The sequence below is a fragment of the Ascaphus truei genome, chromosome 8, assembly GCF_040206685.1.
Source record: "Ascaphus truei isolate aAscTru1 chromosome 8, aAscTru1.hap1, whole genome shotgun sequence".
NCBI classification, from domain to species: domain Eukaryota; kingdom Metazoa; phylum Chordata; class Amphibia; order Anura; family Ascaphidae; genus Ascaphus; species Ascaphus truei.
In genome coordinates, this window is record NC_134490.1 from 42,926,844 (window position 1) to 42,945,825 (window position 18,982).

At 39.4% G+C, this 18,982-nt stretch overlaps 1 protein-coding gene across 3 annotated transcripts; it reads left to right on the forward strand.

Annotated features, from left to right (window-relative positions):
- The first annotated feature begins 1,686 nt into the window (after nt 1–1,686).
- Nucleotides 1,687–18,394, forward strand: CCL25 (C-C motif chemokine ligand 25). 3 transcript variants are annotated; one of them, XM_075611706.1, is made up of 6 exons: nt 1,714–1,787; nt 3,265–3,301; nt 8,102–8,192; nt 10,585–10,705; nt 13,478–13,583; nt 16,813–18,394. In XM_075611706.1, the coding sequence occupies exons 3-6, from the start codon at nt 8,126–8,128 to the stop codon at nt 16,828–16,830; spliced, it is 312 nt and encodes a 103-aa protein (XP_075467821.1). In that variant the 5' UTR covers nt 1,714–1,787; nt 3,265–3,301; nt 8,102–8,125; the 3' UTR covers nt 16,831–18,394. The 3 variants fall into 3 exon arrangements, with proteins under 3 accessions (XP_075467822.1, XP_075467821.1, XP_075467823.1); XM_075611707.1 differs by lacking the exon at nt 3,265–3,301 and having other exon boundaries at nt 1,687–1,787; XM_075611708.1 differs by lacking the exons at nt 1,714–1,787; nt 3,265–3,301 and adding an exon at nt 5,761–5,783.
- Nucleotides 18,395–18,982: the final 588 nt, after the last annotated feature.

Here is an 18,982-nt window from a genome sequence, read left to right on the forward strand (position 1 = left end):
AGGCCTGCAACAGTTAGTACACAACGATGTGCTCGCACTATCACAAGCCAACATACCCAGGATTGGGTGGCTAATACCCCACTGAGAGTGATTCACAGCCACGCAACATTCTTTGGGGATTGTGTTGCATTTGTATACCATGTGTAATGATCCTCTGCTGAGGATCAAAAAGTACCTGAGTTAGTAGTGGATAAGTAAACAGTTGTATACCCCATATACAGTGTCCATATTCTTCTTGCGATCTGATTAAGCTAGTTGTCAAATTTCATTCCACAATTTAAGACAGTCTTTTGACAAGGACAAGCTCGCAGCTACGAGAATATCCCCCACACATGCAAACCCATCACCCAAAGCAGCTTGGTGCTGCAGTTTATCATTTTATAAATCACTCCTTATTTCTCTTGCAACACTTCTGGGCTCAGTAAAGACAGGAAACAGTCCTTTTGGAGCCCAACACTAATGTGAGAAGTGCCCCAGCAAGCACAGAGTTGTTGTTGCTGCCTGCCAGTGAAATGAGGAGTACTTTATTTCTGACATCTCTAACATCAGGTGAAAATAGAAGTGGTATCTACTATTGCAGAATAAGGCTACGGCCCGCTCCCTCCGTCAGCGCTCCCGCACTGCAGACAAGCGGGGCGCTGACATACACAGACCGCGATATGCGGTCTGTAGGGAGCGGGAGCCGGAGCGGGAGGTGGGCGGGAGTGGGAGGGAGTGGGAGGCTTGAGCGGGAGGGGGGGCGTGGCTTGAGCGGAGGGACCCGCTACTCTCCCCCCCCTCCCTCCCTCCACAGGCTCGGGCTGGAGCTGCTGATTGAAGTAATCACAAGCAACACACACACACACACACACACTCATACACACACGCAGGCACTCATACACACACGCAGGCACTCTCTCTCTCACACACACACACACACGCAGGCACTCTCTCTCACACACACACACAGACAGAGGCAGGCACTCTCTCACACACACACGCACGCACGCAGGCAGGCACTCATACACACACACACACACAGACAGAGGCAGGCACTCCACACTCTTCCCCGCTCCCCGAAGCCTCTCCTCCTCCCGAAGCCTCCCCTCTTCATTGGCTCACAGCCACACCACGTGACGCGTCGCCGCTTGGGATTACAATTCTCTTGTATCCCCTAGCGGCTGACGCGTCACAGCGTGTAGTGAGCTGTGCAGCCAGGGGGGACGGGCACCGGCTCGGGAGGATTCCCCTGCTGGTGGGGAAAGCCCGTGCAGCCGCCCACGCCGCCGGTCGCAGTGGGTCCCAGCCCTAAGCCAGTGGATGGCGTTAAAAACCTCTGTGCTCCTCAGCCTTCCAGTGTCATATGACATCACAAATCCAAGATGAATATTTCTTAAGAGGGAAATAACGATATCATTTTTTTATTTTAGATTTAATTTAAAGGCCACATGTTATAAAAGGAGCAATATACCTTTATGGATGTAATGTCAATGCAAAACACAGAGATAAAAACCAGTGATAAGTATAATGCCGTCACTGTAACATATATCTGCATTTGCTTGCTAAGTAGCATGACACATTGACAAAGCCAGTTCTGCTTTGGGCTCAGACCATGAACACTATGCGGGGAAATTTTTTTTTTTCCATATTTCTAAAGTTAATACAGGTAAACTGATATGCTCCGAGTTCAAAGTGCTGACAGGTGGGGCTAAAATATAAAAAGGGTAAGGCAGCTTTCTTCCACTGCAAACAGCCAGTTAGGATAAGAAGGCAGACGGAGCAGTGCTCAACAGAAAGAATACACAACTGTAAGTAGTTGGCATTTGGTTCGATATTTCAAAGTGGGTTTTACAAATGAAATTCTTAGTGTTATTTATCAAAATCTGCTGACTGAAAATCTTGTAAAAACAACAACTGCACCCAGGTTTATTAACCCTTCTGCTGCCACAGGGGCCTACAATGCATCATGCAGCAACATGTTGCTAGCTTTCCTGGCAGGGTTGATGGAAAAGTAACGATTTATTTATCTGTTGCTACTTTCTTGCACAAGTGTTGTCTCGGTTGTGTAGGCTGATCGGTAAACCCCATGCAGTCAGAAAAGTGTCATAATACAATGTGGTTGTAATTTTGGGCCATATTTACCAAGCAATAATAAAATGAAAAATAGAAATGCACTAATGCAATAAAAAAAAAACTCAGATTGATTGAAGAGAAAAACATTGTCAAAAAAGATACCTTGAGGGAAAAAACCCAGCAACAGATATTTGCAAGGTACCTCGTTTGCAAAACTAGTTCATAGCTGGTGTAAAAATATATATTGTATTGTATTGTATGTCTTTATTTATATAGTGCCATTAATGTACATAGCGCTTCACAGTAGTAATACATGTGGTAATATATAGCTCCCAGGCTGGATTTCTGAGGCCTAGCACTTTAATTTTGCCCTTGTAATATTAATTGTAGTAGTCACAAACTCCGCTGATTTACACTAAGCATTAATCATTTTGCTAATCCATTTTATTTCAAATAAATCTCCTTTAAGACATGGCAACAACACTAAAAATGAAGCATAATGTATACATGTGTTCTTAAAGAAGTTGGAGGAATAGGAGTGGCCCTACAGCTAATGTGTGATTTATTAAGTTCTAAACCCGTTTGTGTATAGTATTTATTTTGACTATAAAAATGCTAGTGCTCTATTATTAAAAGAAAAAAATGTAAAAGTTCAGCGGCCTTAGAAGCTATCGCATAACCACCCCCGGTGATGTAAACGGAGATCAAGGGTCAACACCATCATCCCCTAGAAAACAAGCATTTTTGCAATGCCGTACCTGGTTAAATGTATATCAAGTTTTAAGAATACATTAATGGCAAAAAGGACCTACGGGGCACAGGAGAGAAAAAACAAAAACAGAACATAGTGTAATCTGTAAATAATAGATAGAAGTTTCCTGCTGTAAAGAGATGCACTTACAAGATTATAATAATTAAAATCAAGCAGAGCAAATAATCTTAGCTGGATGCGTTATAAAGGGGATCCACGTCACCAAACTTCATTCAGCCCCTCCATAGAGATGCAGAAAGTAGGCTCAGTCAGAAGGGATTTTCTTCCCTTGTAGAAGCCTCCTCTGGACTGATAGGCTCAGCTGGGCTCCATTTACATCACTGTATCTGTGAATTCCCTCCTGTCCTATATCTCCTGTGCCTGGAAGACAACGTATAGAAATGCATCCAGTAGATGGCACCAATAATCTAATTTGTTTTCTTCTCTCCTGTGCGCTATAGGTCCTTTTTGCCATCACAACTTGACTTTTCTCTCTGGGTGAGATTTGGACCAGCTGCAGGGAGAGATTTAGGCATTTAATATAGATAGTGTTCTATTTGTGTATCCTTTAATTTGTTTAGTGTATATTCTATTGTGCATTTCTGTTTTTTGTTATTTATTTATTTTAGTATTGTAAAGATCACAAAATAGCATACATTCACTAGTCATAGTGAAAAGATACTCAAGTGAGTCTTAAAACTAAAGATAGTAAGGTTCTGGGCAAATAAACACATCAAGTGATACATGCAAAGTGTTTGAAAATGAATTTAGACACAGAACACCAGAATTTGTTTCCCAATTGCGTCTGTAATAAACTAGTTTAAAAACCGTATTACATTTGATGCAGTTCGTTAGTCGCAGGTGTTTACAGCAAGTCAGGCCCGGTGAAAAATAAATTTGGAGCACACAAATGACAGAATGAGAAGCAGAATTTTCTACATTATATATATATATATATATATATATATATATATATATATATATATATATATATATATATATATATATATATATATATATATATATATATATATATATATATATATATCAAACAAAAAAGAAAAAAGCTGCGCCTCTAAGGAACATACACCAATATAAATATATATGCTGAAGCAATAATGATGTAAATAATAATAAAAATACCTCAATTACATAAGCAATATATATATATATATATACATGAAATTATGTGGACCTAAAATCATAAATTAGGCCCATACAGACATATAACAACAATATATGAAAAAAGCAAAAAAGGATAAACCAGTCCTCAAATAGTCCAATGAATGATATAGGTGCTGGTATGCAGGGTCTCCGGCAGCTCTCAATGTGGACCAACCACGTCCACAAGATATCTATAAAGGAAAAAAGAGGAGAGAGCGCACGCCCATAGCGTAAAAAAGTTTTAATGAGGGGAAGGGGGGAGAGAGGGGGGTAAAAAACGCACTTACAAAAATGCAATAAAATCAAGCATATGTGATAATAATCACCACCATCCGGTTAAACTGTAGACTCTTGGGGCAGTCCCAGGCTCCGTTGCTGAAGGAGCGACGTCACAGCAGATTCCCAGGGCTGGTATACACCATCCGGTCAAGCTGCAGACTCTTGGGGCCGTCCCAGGCTCCGTTGACAAGGAGCAACGTCCCAGCAGATTCCCAAGGCTGGTGTGAAGGCTGGGTAATAAAAAAGCAATTTGTAATAAATATCACCGCCAATCCGCATCCAGAGTCCACAGTTCAACTCTCACTTGATGCTGCAGAGATGGTAACTGGTGCAGAGATCCACAGGCTCCTTGAAACAGTCCAAAACCAATTGCAGGAGCTCCAAATAGTCTCTCCTGTGGTTGCTGGCCGAAATTCTGAATCCGCGCTCTATGCAGCCTCGTCGTGCGCATGCGTGATGACGTAATATCGTAGTGACGCTCCCTGACGCATTTCGGCACTACGGGTGCACTCCCTTGATAAAGGTCGAATTGGCAAATGGGCTGCTGGAGAGGGGGGGAGCGTCTGGTATAGCAAATAATTGTTGCACGCCTTACATCAGGGAGTAATCCTCGACTGGCACATCTCTCACGGCACTGTTGATGTCGAGTGTGGTGTCCACGCCTCCCGCGTTGCTAAACTCAGCTCTGTAGCGGCTCTCACAACTCCGCGTCACAGCCAGAAGTATTCAGCGTCAGAACCCTCAGACCTCTCTGCCCATCCATTGAGAGAGATGACATCACACAGCTTGGGCAGAGAGGTCTGAGGGTTCTGACGCTGAATACTTCTGGCTGTGACGCGGAGTTGTGAGAGCCGCTACAGAGTTGAGTTTAGCAACGCGGGAGGCGTGGACACCACACTCGACATCAACAGTGCCGTGAGAGATGTGCCAGTCGAGGATTACTCCCTGATGTAAGGCGTGCAACAATTATTTGCTATACCAGACGCTCCCCCCCTCTCCAGCAGCCCATTTGCCAATTCGACCTTTATCAAGGGAGTGCACCCGTAGTGCCGAAATGCGTCAGGGAGCGTCACTACGATATTACGTCATCACGCATGTGCACGACGAGGCTGCATAGAGTGCGGATTCAGAATTTCGCCCAGCAACCACAGGAGAGACTATTTGGAGCTCCTGCAATTGGTTTTGGACTGTTTCAAGGAGCCTGTGGATCTCTGCACTAGTTACCATCTCTGCAGCATCAAGTGAGAGTTGAACTGTGGACTCTGGATGCGGATTGGCGGTGATATTTATCACAAATTGCTTTTTTATTACCCAGCCTTCACACCAGCCTTGGGAATCTGCTGGGACGTTGCTCCTTGTCAACGGAGCCTGGGACGGCCCCAAGAGTCTGCAGCTTGACCGGATGGTGTATACCAGCCCTGGGAATCTGCTGTGACGTCGCTCCTTCAGCAACGGAGCCTGGGACTGCCCCAAGAGTCTACAGTTTAACCGGATGGTGGTGATTATTATCACATATGCTTGATTTTATTGCATTTTTGTAAGTGCGTTTTTTACCCCCCTCTCTCCCCCCTTCCCCTCATTAAAACTTTTTTACGCTATGGGCGTGCACTCTCTCCTCTTTTTTCCCTTATATATATATATATATATATATATATATATATATATATATATATATATATATATATATATATATATATATATAATACGATACCTTGATAAAGGTCCCGCTCGCGGACCGAAACGTTGGAATGATGTCTTGTTGATCTAATACATTATTTTTGACAACCATCTGGAGTGCTGCCTTTGATATTCGTCTACATGCGGTATCGTATTGCCTATTTATACCATACAGGATTTGCACCCATTCTATTGATTTCTCAGACGGAGTACCTATGGTTCTTTATCATCCACTATTATATATATATATATATATATATATATATATATATATATATATATATATATATATATATACACACGCCCTCACAAAATTAACAGCTAATTCACTCTAGGAAAAAGAGATGCAAATAACCTTGATATATTACATTCATTGTGTCAGTGCAGATTTTAGTATCATTCTTTGTAATGGAGCGGACCTCTTCTGCAGCACAATGAAGCTTATTGAATAGAGGCCATAGGTCGGAAGTCATTAAGCTGCAATGTGGGACATTAAAATCAATGGCAGTTACCGGCAGATCGGGCTCGATGTCCCCGCATTGTGGCTTCATCACTCCCGGCTTATTTACTCTTAGGCTTTGTAAGAGACATGAGCAGAGGTACGACAAGGGAGACATATTTGGGAAAAATAAACCATGGCTTTTATTCGGCCCATAGCTTTAAGCAATACATTTTAAGGAAGTACACACATAAATAAACATCCAATCTCTTTTGTAAGGGCTAACTCACTTTCCCAGTCCCTATCTCCCTATCTAATAGTAACACAACCCACCCCCACATAAGCCACACAATTCCCTCCCCACAATAGGCACTCAATTCCCTCCCCCCCTACACACACACACACACACACACACACACAATGGCCACACAATCCCCCACAATTTCCCCCCCACCCACAAAACACACACAGACACAATTTCCCCCTCTCCACTATACACACACAACGCCCCCCAACATAATTCACACACCCTTTTACCTTGGGCGGGACCAACTTCCGGCAGGGAGGAAGGCCCGCCACAGCAGTAGCTGGGGAGAGCTGGACACCCGGCAGCAATCAGAGGCTTGGCAGCCAGCCCAACTGCCAGCGCTGGCTGGGACCCGCGTAGCAGCCAAGCCCGGAACTGTTGTCCCAGCTCTCCCCTCGTCGGCGTCCCTGCTCTCCCCTCGTCAGCGTCCCTGCTCTCCCCTCGTCGGCGTCCCTGCTCTCCCCTCGTCGGCGTCCCTGCTCTCCCCTCGTCGGCGTCCCTGCTCTCCCCTCGTCGGCGTCCCTGCTCTCCCCTCGTCGGCGTCCCTGCTCTCCCCTCGTCGGCGTCCCTGCTCTCCCCTCGTCGGCGTCCCTGCTCTTGAGTACCATTCACTTGACTGGAACCTAAAAGGCGTCAATGCAAAAGCGAAGCAGCTTCACAGCACATTGAGGTAGGGCCTACCTTGGGCCCTTATTCATTATACTGTGCAGCTGACCTTCCGAGTGGCTGGAGAAGAGTTTCACTCCATCCAAATGAATGAGACTAAGGGCGCCATGTACTGAGGCAATTTTGTAGCAAAATTGGTGCAAATTACATCATTATTTATTTTTATTTTTTGCATCTCTTTGTGCCAATGGATTAAGGAGTTTGCCCCAGTTTTTGATCCTTGTGCATCTGTTTGTTTCATGGGAAGTGTCAAAAAGAGGAGCTACTGATAATGAGGTATCCAATTGTGTGCCTCAGTGCATCACTTTTTCTTTCAATTTAAGCCCCAAAATCCAACAAGTCTGAGGTGACGTTACGTTTCTTGTCTAAAAATGTGTGCCTTATATAAGTAGCTGGAATAACAAATTTGGTATTTTTGATGGAATTTTGGAGCAACATTGGTGGTATGTCAAAACAAGGTTTTCATGTGCATTGATGTGCCCGTAAACGTCTTCACAAGCACAAGAAAGCTATTTCACAGCATATTCAATATGGGCCTAGAGATGCATATTTAATCATTTGAGGCCTAGTGTACATGATCATGTACATTACTTTGTATTTGAATATATAGATTAAGATATAAACCAGGACTGAAACAGTTAAAATGCCAGTAAAACTCCATGCATGCTAATCTATGCAGATTTACTAATAGAATGATTATTGTTACACCAACTGAATACATATAGAAAATGTTGTATAATTATTGTTCTTTATCTCTTCTTTACAGTACAGGTACCACAGAGTTTTCAAAATGCACGTGCGACTCCTGGCTTTGGTGACATGTATTTGTTTTTGTATACATAGCGTAAATGGCAACGGTATGTTATGCATTAGGAAAAACAGTCGTGCGAACCGAGTAGGAGACTTCTTTTACTTGTACTATGCTCTTTAACTGTAAATAGATGCATGCATGTCCATGGCGGGCTTTGTAGGAATTGTTACATTTTAAATTCATTTCTATGTGCCTGCTTGGCAAAAAGATTTGCTTCTGATAATAAATGAAGTGAAGATGGGAAATGAATCCCCAGTAGGTGCTTCCAATATCTCGAATAATAGTAGCAATATAGCTTACAATCCGGGAGGTAGTATATCTTCTATATGATAGTATGTGCAGTATATAGGCATAAACGTTCACAATGTAGCCATGATATGGGACTCAAAAGTAGGATAAAAAAAGCCCCACAGTGACTGTGTGAAATGAATACGCAATGAAGAGAACCCACCACACACCCACTAATGGGAGCAATATATATATCCCTAGGCTAGAGCATTAGAATAGCCTTGCTGTAATAGCATTTTGAAAAAGCGCCACTACGGCGTGAAACGCGTTAGAGGACCTAGTTTTGTAGCTATGACTACTTATGCCTTAGAATAAAGCATTTTTAATTTTTATATTCAACCAGCCCTTTAATTTCACAGGCAGTGCTCCACCAGTCTTTTTTCACTTGATAATAAATTAAACATTTCTAGTAGACAAATTGGTCCCAGAAAGAGTGAGCTACTTCATCTGTATGATTGATATGTTGGTCCATTAAAAGGTATCACAACTAGGGTGACCAGATTTACAAAAGCAAAAACCAAGACACATTAAAAAAAAAAATTATAATACAAATGGCTTCACCAACTGCACACCCTCTCCTTTATGTCTCTCCGCCCCTCTCTGTCCCCTGCAGCTAAAGATGCAAACATATACATCCCATGACACTGAACAACTCTTCCCATAACCACTCCTTATCTCTCCTAAATGCTCCTATTTTGTTGTGACTATGTTTTTTCACAGACATATTCATACATTGCTGCAAAAGGAGGCAAAATTAAATTGACACGATCTTAACATTATAATGCAATTGCAGCTATAAAATTGACCTACCGTAAGCCAGAGTAATAGGCTGCTTTATACAGTACATTGTCAATACCTTATTTAAAAGATGGTTGGTAGTTTTAGTCATACTGCCCTTTTGCGGTTCTATATACAGGCATACCCCGCTTTAAGGACACTCACTTTAAGTACACTCGCGAGTAAGTACATATCGCTCAATAGGCAAACGGCAGCTCACGCATGCGCCTGTCATCACGTCCTGAACAGCAATACCGGCTCCCTGCCTGTACCGAAGCTGTGCGCAAGCGGGGAGACTATAGAGCCTGTTACAAATGCGTTATTTACATCAGTTATGCACGTATATAACGATTGCAGTACAGTACATGCATCGATAAGTGGGAAAAGGTAGTGCTTCACTTTAAGTACATTTTCACTTTACATACATGCTCCGGTCCCATTGCGTACGTTAATGCGGGGTATGTATATATATATCTATATAGATATATATATATAGATATATATATATATAGAACACACAAATGAAAAGGACAAAGACAATCCCCTTAGTAGCACTCTAAATTACACCATAAATAATCTACAAATAAAGATTATATTAAAAGAACCAGATGCTCTGCCGAGTCAGAAACATGAACAAGGTTTTATTGAAATTACAGCAAGACACACTAACTTAAAAACATAAATATACTAAAGACAGCCTGGAAAAAATAAATCAAAAATATATAGTAAAGGACTACGAATCAAAAAAAGGGGGATTTTTTCTATATGTGAAACAAAAAAACTAGATTGTGTCTAAATCAAATTATAATAAATATATAATGACACCAAAAAAGCTTAATGTAACAAAAAATGGCAATACAAAAATTTTATATAACCCTACTGGCATAAATGCCTAGATGAAAAATATATGATGTGAATCATGGCATTGGGAAAACCTTGTTCATGTTTCTGACTTCATGTTTAGAGTGCTACTAAGGGGATTGTCTTTGTCCTTTTCATTTGTGTGTTCTATATTTTTCATTATCCCCTAGCACCATCAGGTTCTCCCTTTTTTTATATTTTCTTTAAGCTGATTTCATTTGGGGTTTATATTTTATTTTACCCTCATAGTCAGCATAAATTTTAGGGCTTGAGTTAACCATATATATTATGTGTTGAGCAACATACTTTTTTGTGTGTTATATATATATATATATATATATATATATATATATATATATATATATATATACCCCCCCAAAATGACATGCAATAGTTACATACTGTAGTACTGTAGATGAAACTGAAAAAAAAGACACAGTATATCCATCGAGTTCAACCTATGTACAATATTTCGTAAAGTATTATTATTAACCAAAATATATTTTATGCAGGGAACTTTGAAAACTGCTGTCTGTCATATGCCAAGATGATTAATCCTACTGGGTTTTACAAGCATGTTAAATATTACAAACAACAAGAAGTCAGTGAAAGCTGTAATATGAGAGCTGTTGTGTAAGTATATTTGTCTTTGAACTTTTTTTCGTGTTTACAAATGAAAAGAACCAATCATTCTGCAGAAAGGCTTTTGCTTGGATCTTAAGTTTAATCATCAAACTTAAAAAATATATTTTTAATGTTGAATTAACATTGCTAGGCATTTTGTAGCTTTTTATGTGAAAGTAATTCAAAGTTTGCTTTTCATTGTTTTAAGTAATATTATTTGCTTGTACCCTTTATTCTGAAGAATTTTAAATTTATTGCAGGTGGTGATATCTTGAAATATAAATTATATTAACTTTGAAATTACTAAGGGGCCTATTCTAGTAGCTTCGATAAGTGACTCATCAAGCATTTTGAGCACTTCTCGAACGAGTTTGCATATGTAGCTATTCAGAAAGCTTTGATAATATGCCAAACTTGCTCGAGAAGAGCTTCTTCCCGATTGTCTTGTTCCCGCACAGACAAACCGTGCGGGAGCTCAAAAAATTCTCAAACTTGCATTTTTTTAAAGAACTAGCTATTCTAGTAGCTCGAGATTCACATCACAGCTGCAACTCACAGGTTCTCATGTCTGGATCCGCGATGTGACTGAAGACATTTTTTTAGTTTTACTGCATCTGATTGAAGCCGGGAGTCTCCGGAGCTGCCCTGCATTAATATCAGCTCCAAAGACCCCCTGATCCATCCTATGTAATAAAAATACATTTACAGGCAGCTTCATTACCTTGGCGGCTAACAGCTAACGTCACATGAATCTGGGTGATAGTTTTGCCGTGGGTGCCTTCAACCTGATGTTAGTGGAAAGCCATATCATGTCACCAGGATGGTATGCTGGTACATTGCAGCGATGCCGGCCTGCCTGCCTCTTTTGCACGGTCTCCGCTCTACGTAGGTTTTCCTGGATCTTCCCCCATAGCTCCTGTAGCTGTTGGATATGGTCATCCACAGCTGGGACTCCGGATGCAACACAAATGTCAGACCGTGAGGTAGGGTCTTGCCACACCGTTCGATTTGGCAGTGATAACATCGGAGATGCTAGAATAAGCCCTAAGTGTTTTATGTTATCTGTGAATTCTATATTTTAATGGACCAACTATAGGAATTCATCATAGATGTAATTATATTGTACAGAGATGATGAAATTGCACATATCAAGTGCAACAAAACAGTATAATGATACAGTTAGGGCAGTGCTGGATTTCCGAATAGGCCTGATAAGCCCGGGCCTAGAATAGCAACATTTGGGAGCGGCAAATTTCCCATTTCTTATCTGATAGATTAGAGAGATATATATATATATATATATATATATATATATATATATATAAATTGAATCCGTTCTTATTACCTTGTCCAACGGCATCTCTTCCTACAGCGTCCTGTTATCATGGTGCCGCGTTGCCATGACAACGTGACGCCGCAACAGCGCTGAGGAGATGCCACGGTTAGGGGCGGGGGAAAAAAGGTAAGTGCTTATGGGCGGCAACATTTTGTGATCTCTGCACACTATAAATGTATCTAGGAAGAACTCTTGTGTTGGTAAAAGGTATCACTTACAACAAATGTTTGTATTGGCATCATGTGTAAGAAGCTTATGCTTTCAAGATCATCTTAACAACTCGGCAACACATATAGGATTTGCATCAAAGGGAATGCATCTAAAACCATGTTCTATAATAATTGTTTAACAATTTAAGATATGTTTAGTGCTGCAGACCAATCAATATCCTACGTGTGTTTTTTTAATAAGTCAGTTCTGTACTTTGAGACAATACTTGTACCCTTTAAAAAATGTTTAATACCTCTGAATGACATTTTTAATGTATTATAATGTAACAAGCATTTTTTGTTCCTATAGCAACCATTTATAAAGTCACATCCCCTTCCTCTTCTGCAACACGCTCTGGCACACCCCTTTTTGAGCCCTGCCCTCTCTCTAGAAATGCATCAATTATATCTAGTGACTGCCTGGTCACATGACCTTCCCCACAGAACTTTGCCTCTTTAGTCCTCTTCTGCTGCACTGACAGCCATTTAGTGAACCCTGTGCCGAATCTTCGCCAGTCGATCACAGGAGAACGGATCGATCGGCAACTTAGCTAATTACTTATCATTGTGTGGATTGTATTGATGCAAATATTAAAGGGGAAAAAAATAAAATGTAAAAAAAAAAAACCGGCAGCTTGGACTGCTGCTTTAATATTTTGGTAGAAAAAACTTGTGGATAAAATAACAAACACAGAATATACAACACCTTCTGCTTTTATTAGAGGCCATTAGGGATCATACCTAACAGAGAGAAGCATGTGCAGTAGCTATTAACGCTGTGGTTTTTACAAAATGACAACTTTGAAGGACTCGAGAACTTTCCAATAAAACCTAACGAGGATGAAAAAGGCAAAACAAAGATAATTTGTTTTATAAAAACAGTGCAACATTTTGGCTGACAAAAAGCCCCAAATTGGGGCAGGTACATTAAATGACTTTTAAGTCGTATACGTTTTCGAACCAAATTTTTTTGGGATATTCGTTTTGGTATGAAGTTTAATGTTGTTCCTGCAAATTCTCAATGTATATGCTGGAGGTATTTATACAGAACATGCTGTAAGAGAAACAAAATGTGGAGGATTTAACAGATTTTTATTTTTTAAATGGTCTTTTCAAAGGTATTAGTTATTAACAATTAACCATTAAGCTTATCACTGTGCTTGGCTCATAAGCATAATCAACCATACTGTATTGATCACAAAATAAAATAGATTTCATTTGTTTATTTTCCGTCAGATTTTATTTAAAAAGACGAAATAGAGTAATTTGTGCTAATCCTCAAGAAAAATGGGTGCACATTTTAATGAAACACGTCGACACTGTACGGGAACAGTACAGCAAGGTAAGAGGAAAAAATAAATAAAGATGAGATATTGCTACTTAAAACAGCATTTCATTTTTTTTTTTTTAAAGAAATCAGTTGTGTATTATTAGATAACTCACCATTCTCCTCCTTTCTTGTATGCAACCAAAGACAAAAAAAGTCCATATGCTACATCCAACATGAAAAATTAGTATTTAACTTAATATCTCATAAGTAAAGGTCATTAGTCAATCCTTTGGCCAAAGCATTTTAACAGCAAAAAACGAATGGCGCACAGCCAGGGAGCCAGGTGTGGAATAAAAAGTACTCCTTGATAAAGGACCCGTTGGTCCGAAACGCGTAGGAGGTTCCTGCCTGTGTCCCCCAAGGGGTGATATTGTCTCTTACCATGCTGAAATAAAAGAAAACTTTTTATTCCACACCTGGCTCCCTGGCTGTGCGCCATTCGTTTTTTGCTGTTGGATACTTCTGGATTCTGGATCCTTTTGGGCTTGCACGCTGGCAGAGGAAACCCTGGAGATGACGTGAGTGGGGTTCATTGGTTTAGACTATTATAGTTAAGTTTGACTGATTGTCACTTATACTTACAAGTCTTGAAGTACCTACCCACTCCCACTGGTTTCTCCAGGGTCAATAATAATATTATTCAATATATTGGATGGAGTAGCTGCGGGTTGGAGCACCCCAATTCTTTCACCTGCCAAAGCATTTTAATCCTGCAACCACATCATGGTTAGCCCTTTAATACAAGTCGAGAGGTAACTCTCAATGTATTACTTCCTGGTAATATATTTTATAAAATAAATAAGTCGTACACTGCATGGACATGTTCTCTATACCTCTCCAGAAGAAGAAGTCTCTCAATAGACTGGTCATCACAGGTGCTGTATATATCAGGATTTGTAATGTATTAAGCTTCCTTGGATTGCTATAGCAACTTCCTAAAGGAAGCTGCACCACTTCCTCTTTTGAATTGGCAGCCATATTGAGTGCCCCAGGAAGCAGGATCTTCGCTGATCGATCACAGGAGAACGGGTCGATCAGCAGCATAGATAATTGCATTGCCATAAAGGCAAGGAACTGTAGCAATTATTAAAACAAAAAGAAAAAAAAATCAGGCACCATTTTGAACTGTTGTGAAATGTATAAAAAAGATGTGTTATTTTTGTATTTCTTACAACTGATCTCAAACTCTGGGGCTAATAGACTAAGTGAATTAACGATAACGTCAGACTATTGCTGTTGCATTTGCCAAATGTTACTGTCACGGGAGACCAGGAAAATTTACACCGGGATTGCAAACGCTAGACACAACGAAGAAGTTAAATAAAGCAAGTTTATTTTGACCGGAGTCAACAGGCACAACACGATACAAGATTACAGGTGCTGGGCACCGCTTCAATAGGCTTACCCAGGTCAGCTTCCACTCTCCGCAGGGTTTTGTGGAACGGAGATCGGCAGGGGTTTACATAGACCTCCACCTCCCTATGAAACTGCTGACCAATCAGCGGACGAAAGCTACGTGTCGACCAATCACAGCACGAATGCTACATCAGCCAATCACAGATTGAGCTATGTCAGCCAATCACAGAGCGAAGGCTCGCCAGTGATGGGCCAATATGGGTGTGGGAGGTGACAGAAGTTTAGGATAGTAACAAATTCAAACTGCCCACTAGGAACAACGTCAGTTGGGGCTGGGCCGAGTTTCCTTTGTGTTCTGGCTAAATCAGAGCAGAATGTAATTTCTCTCCAGGCCTTGGTTATACTGGAAACTGGGGCAGGTAAATAACAAGTGAGGTTTAATACAGATAAATGTATAAAGATGAAGGGGGAAAGAGCGCAAACAACCAATAGAAATATAAAATATAACAATTTAATAAAATAGCCAATTAATACCCTTAGTTGATAACTATGAGAATGGTAGAATGTATCAATAATATACAAATTACAACAAATTAAAAAAACAATAGGACCCATCACACACTGAAATTCAATTGAAGAGGATATATGAAAATATATGTGAAGCAGACATTCAGTAGTAAAAAAAACCTAACTGCACAGGGGAGGTGGAGCATATGAAAAAAGTGTCCTGTAAGAAAGCAATGTAGTCCAGAGTAAACAGAGATGTATCAGTCAATCCAGGTTGATGTAATATATGTATACACAAGAGTTCAGTTTGATCTCACCAAATCACACGCAGATAAATGTATGGTTATGCATTTGGGAAACAAGAACAGGCAACATACATTACATTTGGGGAAAATGTGGTAATTTTTTTGTTGGAGAAGGATTTAGGAGTGCTTGCATACAGCAGGCTTAGTAATAGTGCCCAATGTCATGCAGTAACTGCAAATAAGATCATATCTTGCATTAAACGGGAAATGGATGGAAGGGACGTAAAAATCATTATGACACTTGAAAAAGCATTAGTAAGACCACACCTTGAATAAGGAGTACAGTTTTGAACACCACTCCTTAAAAAATACATTATGGAACTAGAAAAAGTGCAGAGAAGAACCACCAAATTAATAAAGGGGGTGGATAATCTGATTTATGAGGAGAAGCTAGCTAAATTAGATTTGTTTGCATTAGAAAAAAGGCGTCTAAGAGCGGATATGATAACTATATACAAATATATTTGGAGACAATACAAGGAGCTTTCAAAAGACCTAATCTTCCCAAGGGCAGTACAAATGACACAGGGTAATCCCTTAAGGTTGGTGGAAAGGAGATTTCACCAGCAACAAAGGAAAAGGTTCTTTACTGTACGGTCATGTAAAATGTGCAATTCATTACCCCTTGAGGCTGATAAAATAGACAAGAATAGAAAAGGTTGAACATCTCTTTAGAAAGGAAAGGTATACAGAGATATACCAAATTAGTAAACATGGGAAGGATGTTGATCCAATGAGAAATCTGATTGCCATTATTTTGAATCAGGAAGGAATGCCATTATTTGGAGTCAGGAAGGAATGTATTTCCCCCCTTATGAGACATCCATTTGATGATGTTTCACTGGGGTTTTTATTTGTTTGCCTTTCTCTGGATCAAAATACTATAAATACAATATAGGATAAGTATCTGTCAACTAAATTTAGCACAGGTTGAACTTAATAGAAATATATCTGTTTTCAACCTCATCTACTATGTAACTATGTAATAATCACTATGTAATAATCACTAGCACTAACTAACTATACCTTGACATACACTATGAAAAAATAAGCAACTATTCTTTTGTTTTCAGGCAAGACAGGATGGGTAAATCATGGAACTCTGACCTTTGTGGCACAAGCAACAAATCAAGAACATTGAAATATAGGCCTAAATGTACTAAAGGTTGCTATGGTTGCTGTAAATAAAATGTGCATTGTAAAATATTGGGATAGCAGCATTTATTTTTAATTTCACCGTATTGACTAAGGTTAATGTATTCATAAGTGAGTTGCTATAGTCAATCTAATTTATACATTTAAATAGTATGCCAAATCCCTGTTCTTCTAACTGCATTTACCACTCATAAAATAGCTAATTGCATTAGTGCTTGTAAATAAACGTACAATGCTTTTAATAGCTGTATTGGTCCTGGAGAAGTGTAAATGTGTTGCAGGTTGACGCTGGGAGAATCAACATGAAACTGACACTGACGACTTTATTTTACCAGCAAGACTGCCATTTGCAAAACTTGATATATGGCCCCTAGTGTATCATTAGAATTGTATATGAAGTAACCCATTTTTGTTGTGTATTGTTTTTTTTATGTTTGATTTCTATATTTGTTTTAAATACAGTTTTATATACTGTGGTGCTCTGAAAGGAAGTCACGGTACTTGTTCACTGTGCATCTCAAACTACCGTATATGAGGGGTGCAAGGTCCCTTTCTCTGCTATAGAAACATAGAATTTGACGTCAGATAAGACCCACTTGTCTCACTGTGTCTGCACATTTTGCTATAGCTCGCGCCAAGTGCAAGTCAAAAATGCCAATAAAGAAGTAGCATATTTATACTAACAAAACAGATGTCAGGACCCTTTTCCTGCCAGTAGTGCTTACAACTGTCCTATATATACACTGTGGGGGATAAGAGAAAACCCAATGCTACTGTATCTAAATCAAACTATATTATAAAACGCCTCCACTTGTCTCACTTATATACGCAATAGAAAAATGTTGATATGTAATAATAATTACAGTGAACTCTGGACTATTATCAAATCAATAAAGATTATTTACTAGATAAGCAAATGCATTCATCTCTGTGTGGCTTAGTGATCATGCTCAAATTAGACAGGCTAAACATACTGTACTATCAGAGTTTATCAGTTATCAGTTTTTATAGCATGGAAAATAAAATCCCCCTCCCCGATTCCTTGAATTTAATTTTATACAATAACCTTCCTGGCATGTCTTTGTACTTTTGTACTTGTACCAATAACTACTATAAAACAGCATTGAATTTTGGCAAAATTACAGTAGTTGTCAAGAAGGCTTTAAAAATATTCAGGGAAATGCAATGTCGGAATAGAATGCTGGACTTTTACCATTAATTGGAATAATTTATTAACATGCCAAAAACCCTAACCCCTTAATCACCTTAGCTATTTTATAGTGATGTTGTGTTACAATGCTAAGTACTTATTGTAAATGATAAAACAAATGAATGATAAGGTTCAATAAAGTCAAAATCATAATAATGATTACTATTATACTGCTATTCAGACCTCCTTTCCTCTTACGCCACTTCCCTTTCGGCTAGATTTTAGATTGAATAATAATTCGTTTATATTTTATTTTTAATGCTACCCAATAAAGGTTAGGTTTTATCCTCTGTTTTTTTCTGCTGTATTATTTGTTCCCTTTTCCCACACTATTATCCACTTGGGTTTGTCCTATACCTATATAACTGTTCCTCATTTGTAATTGATTTAACTTAGACTATATTAGTGTGCACATCATTTGAAAGGGTTTGGCTTTTTAATGTTGTTTATATTTCACACTACTATCCTAGATGTTGTGAATTATATTGCTGATTATAGTTATCCTTGAGCAGTCATATTCTTGTATCTGTGGATAACAATTTAAGATAGAGTATGATGAAGAGAGTTTATTTCGTAAGAAAATTGTACATATAACATTTAATTAGCCCAATAAAAAGATAATAACTTACAAGCAGTAAGCATCATCTATAAAAGGCACCACAACACAAGCAATGTATCATATGTACAGATCATGTTACCAATAATGCACTTGTATTTTTGGATGAATGTACTAATATATACATAAAATAGTAGTGACACATTCCCTATAAACCGCTGATCATTCATTTAATCAGTCATTGATCTGCCTACTGCTGAAATGAGCTGAAGGATCTGAGCTTCAACCAAAGAGAGGCAGTATAACTCTCCTCTGGCAGAAA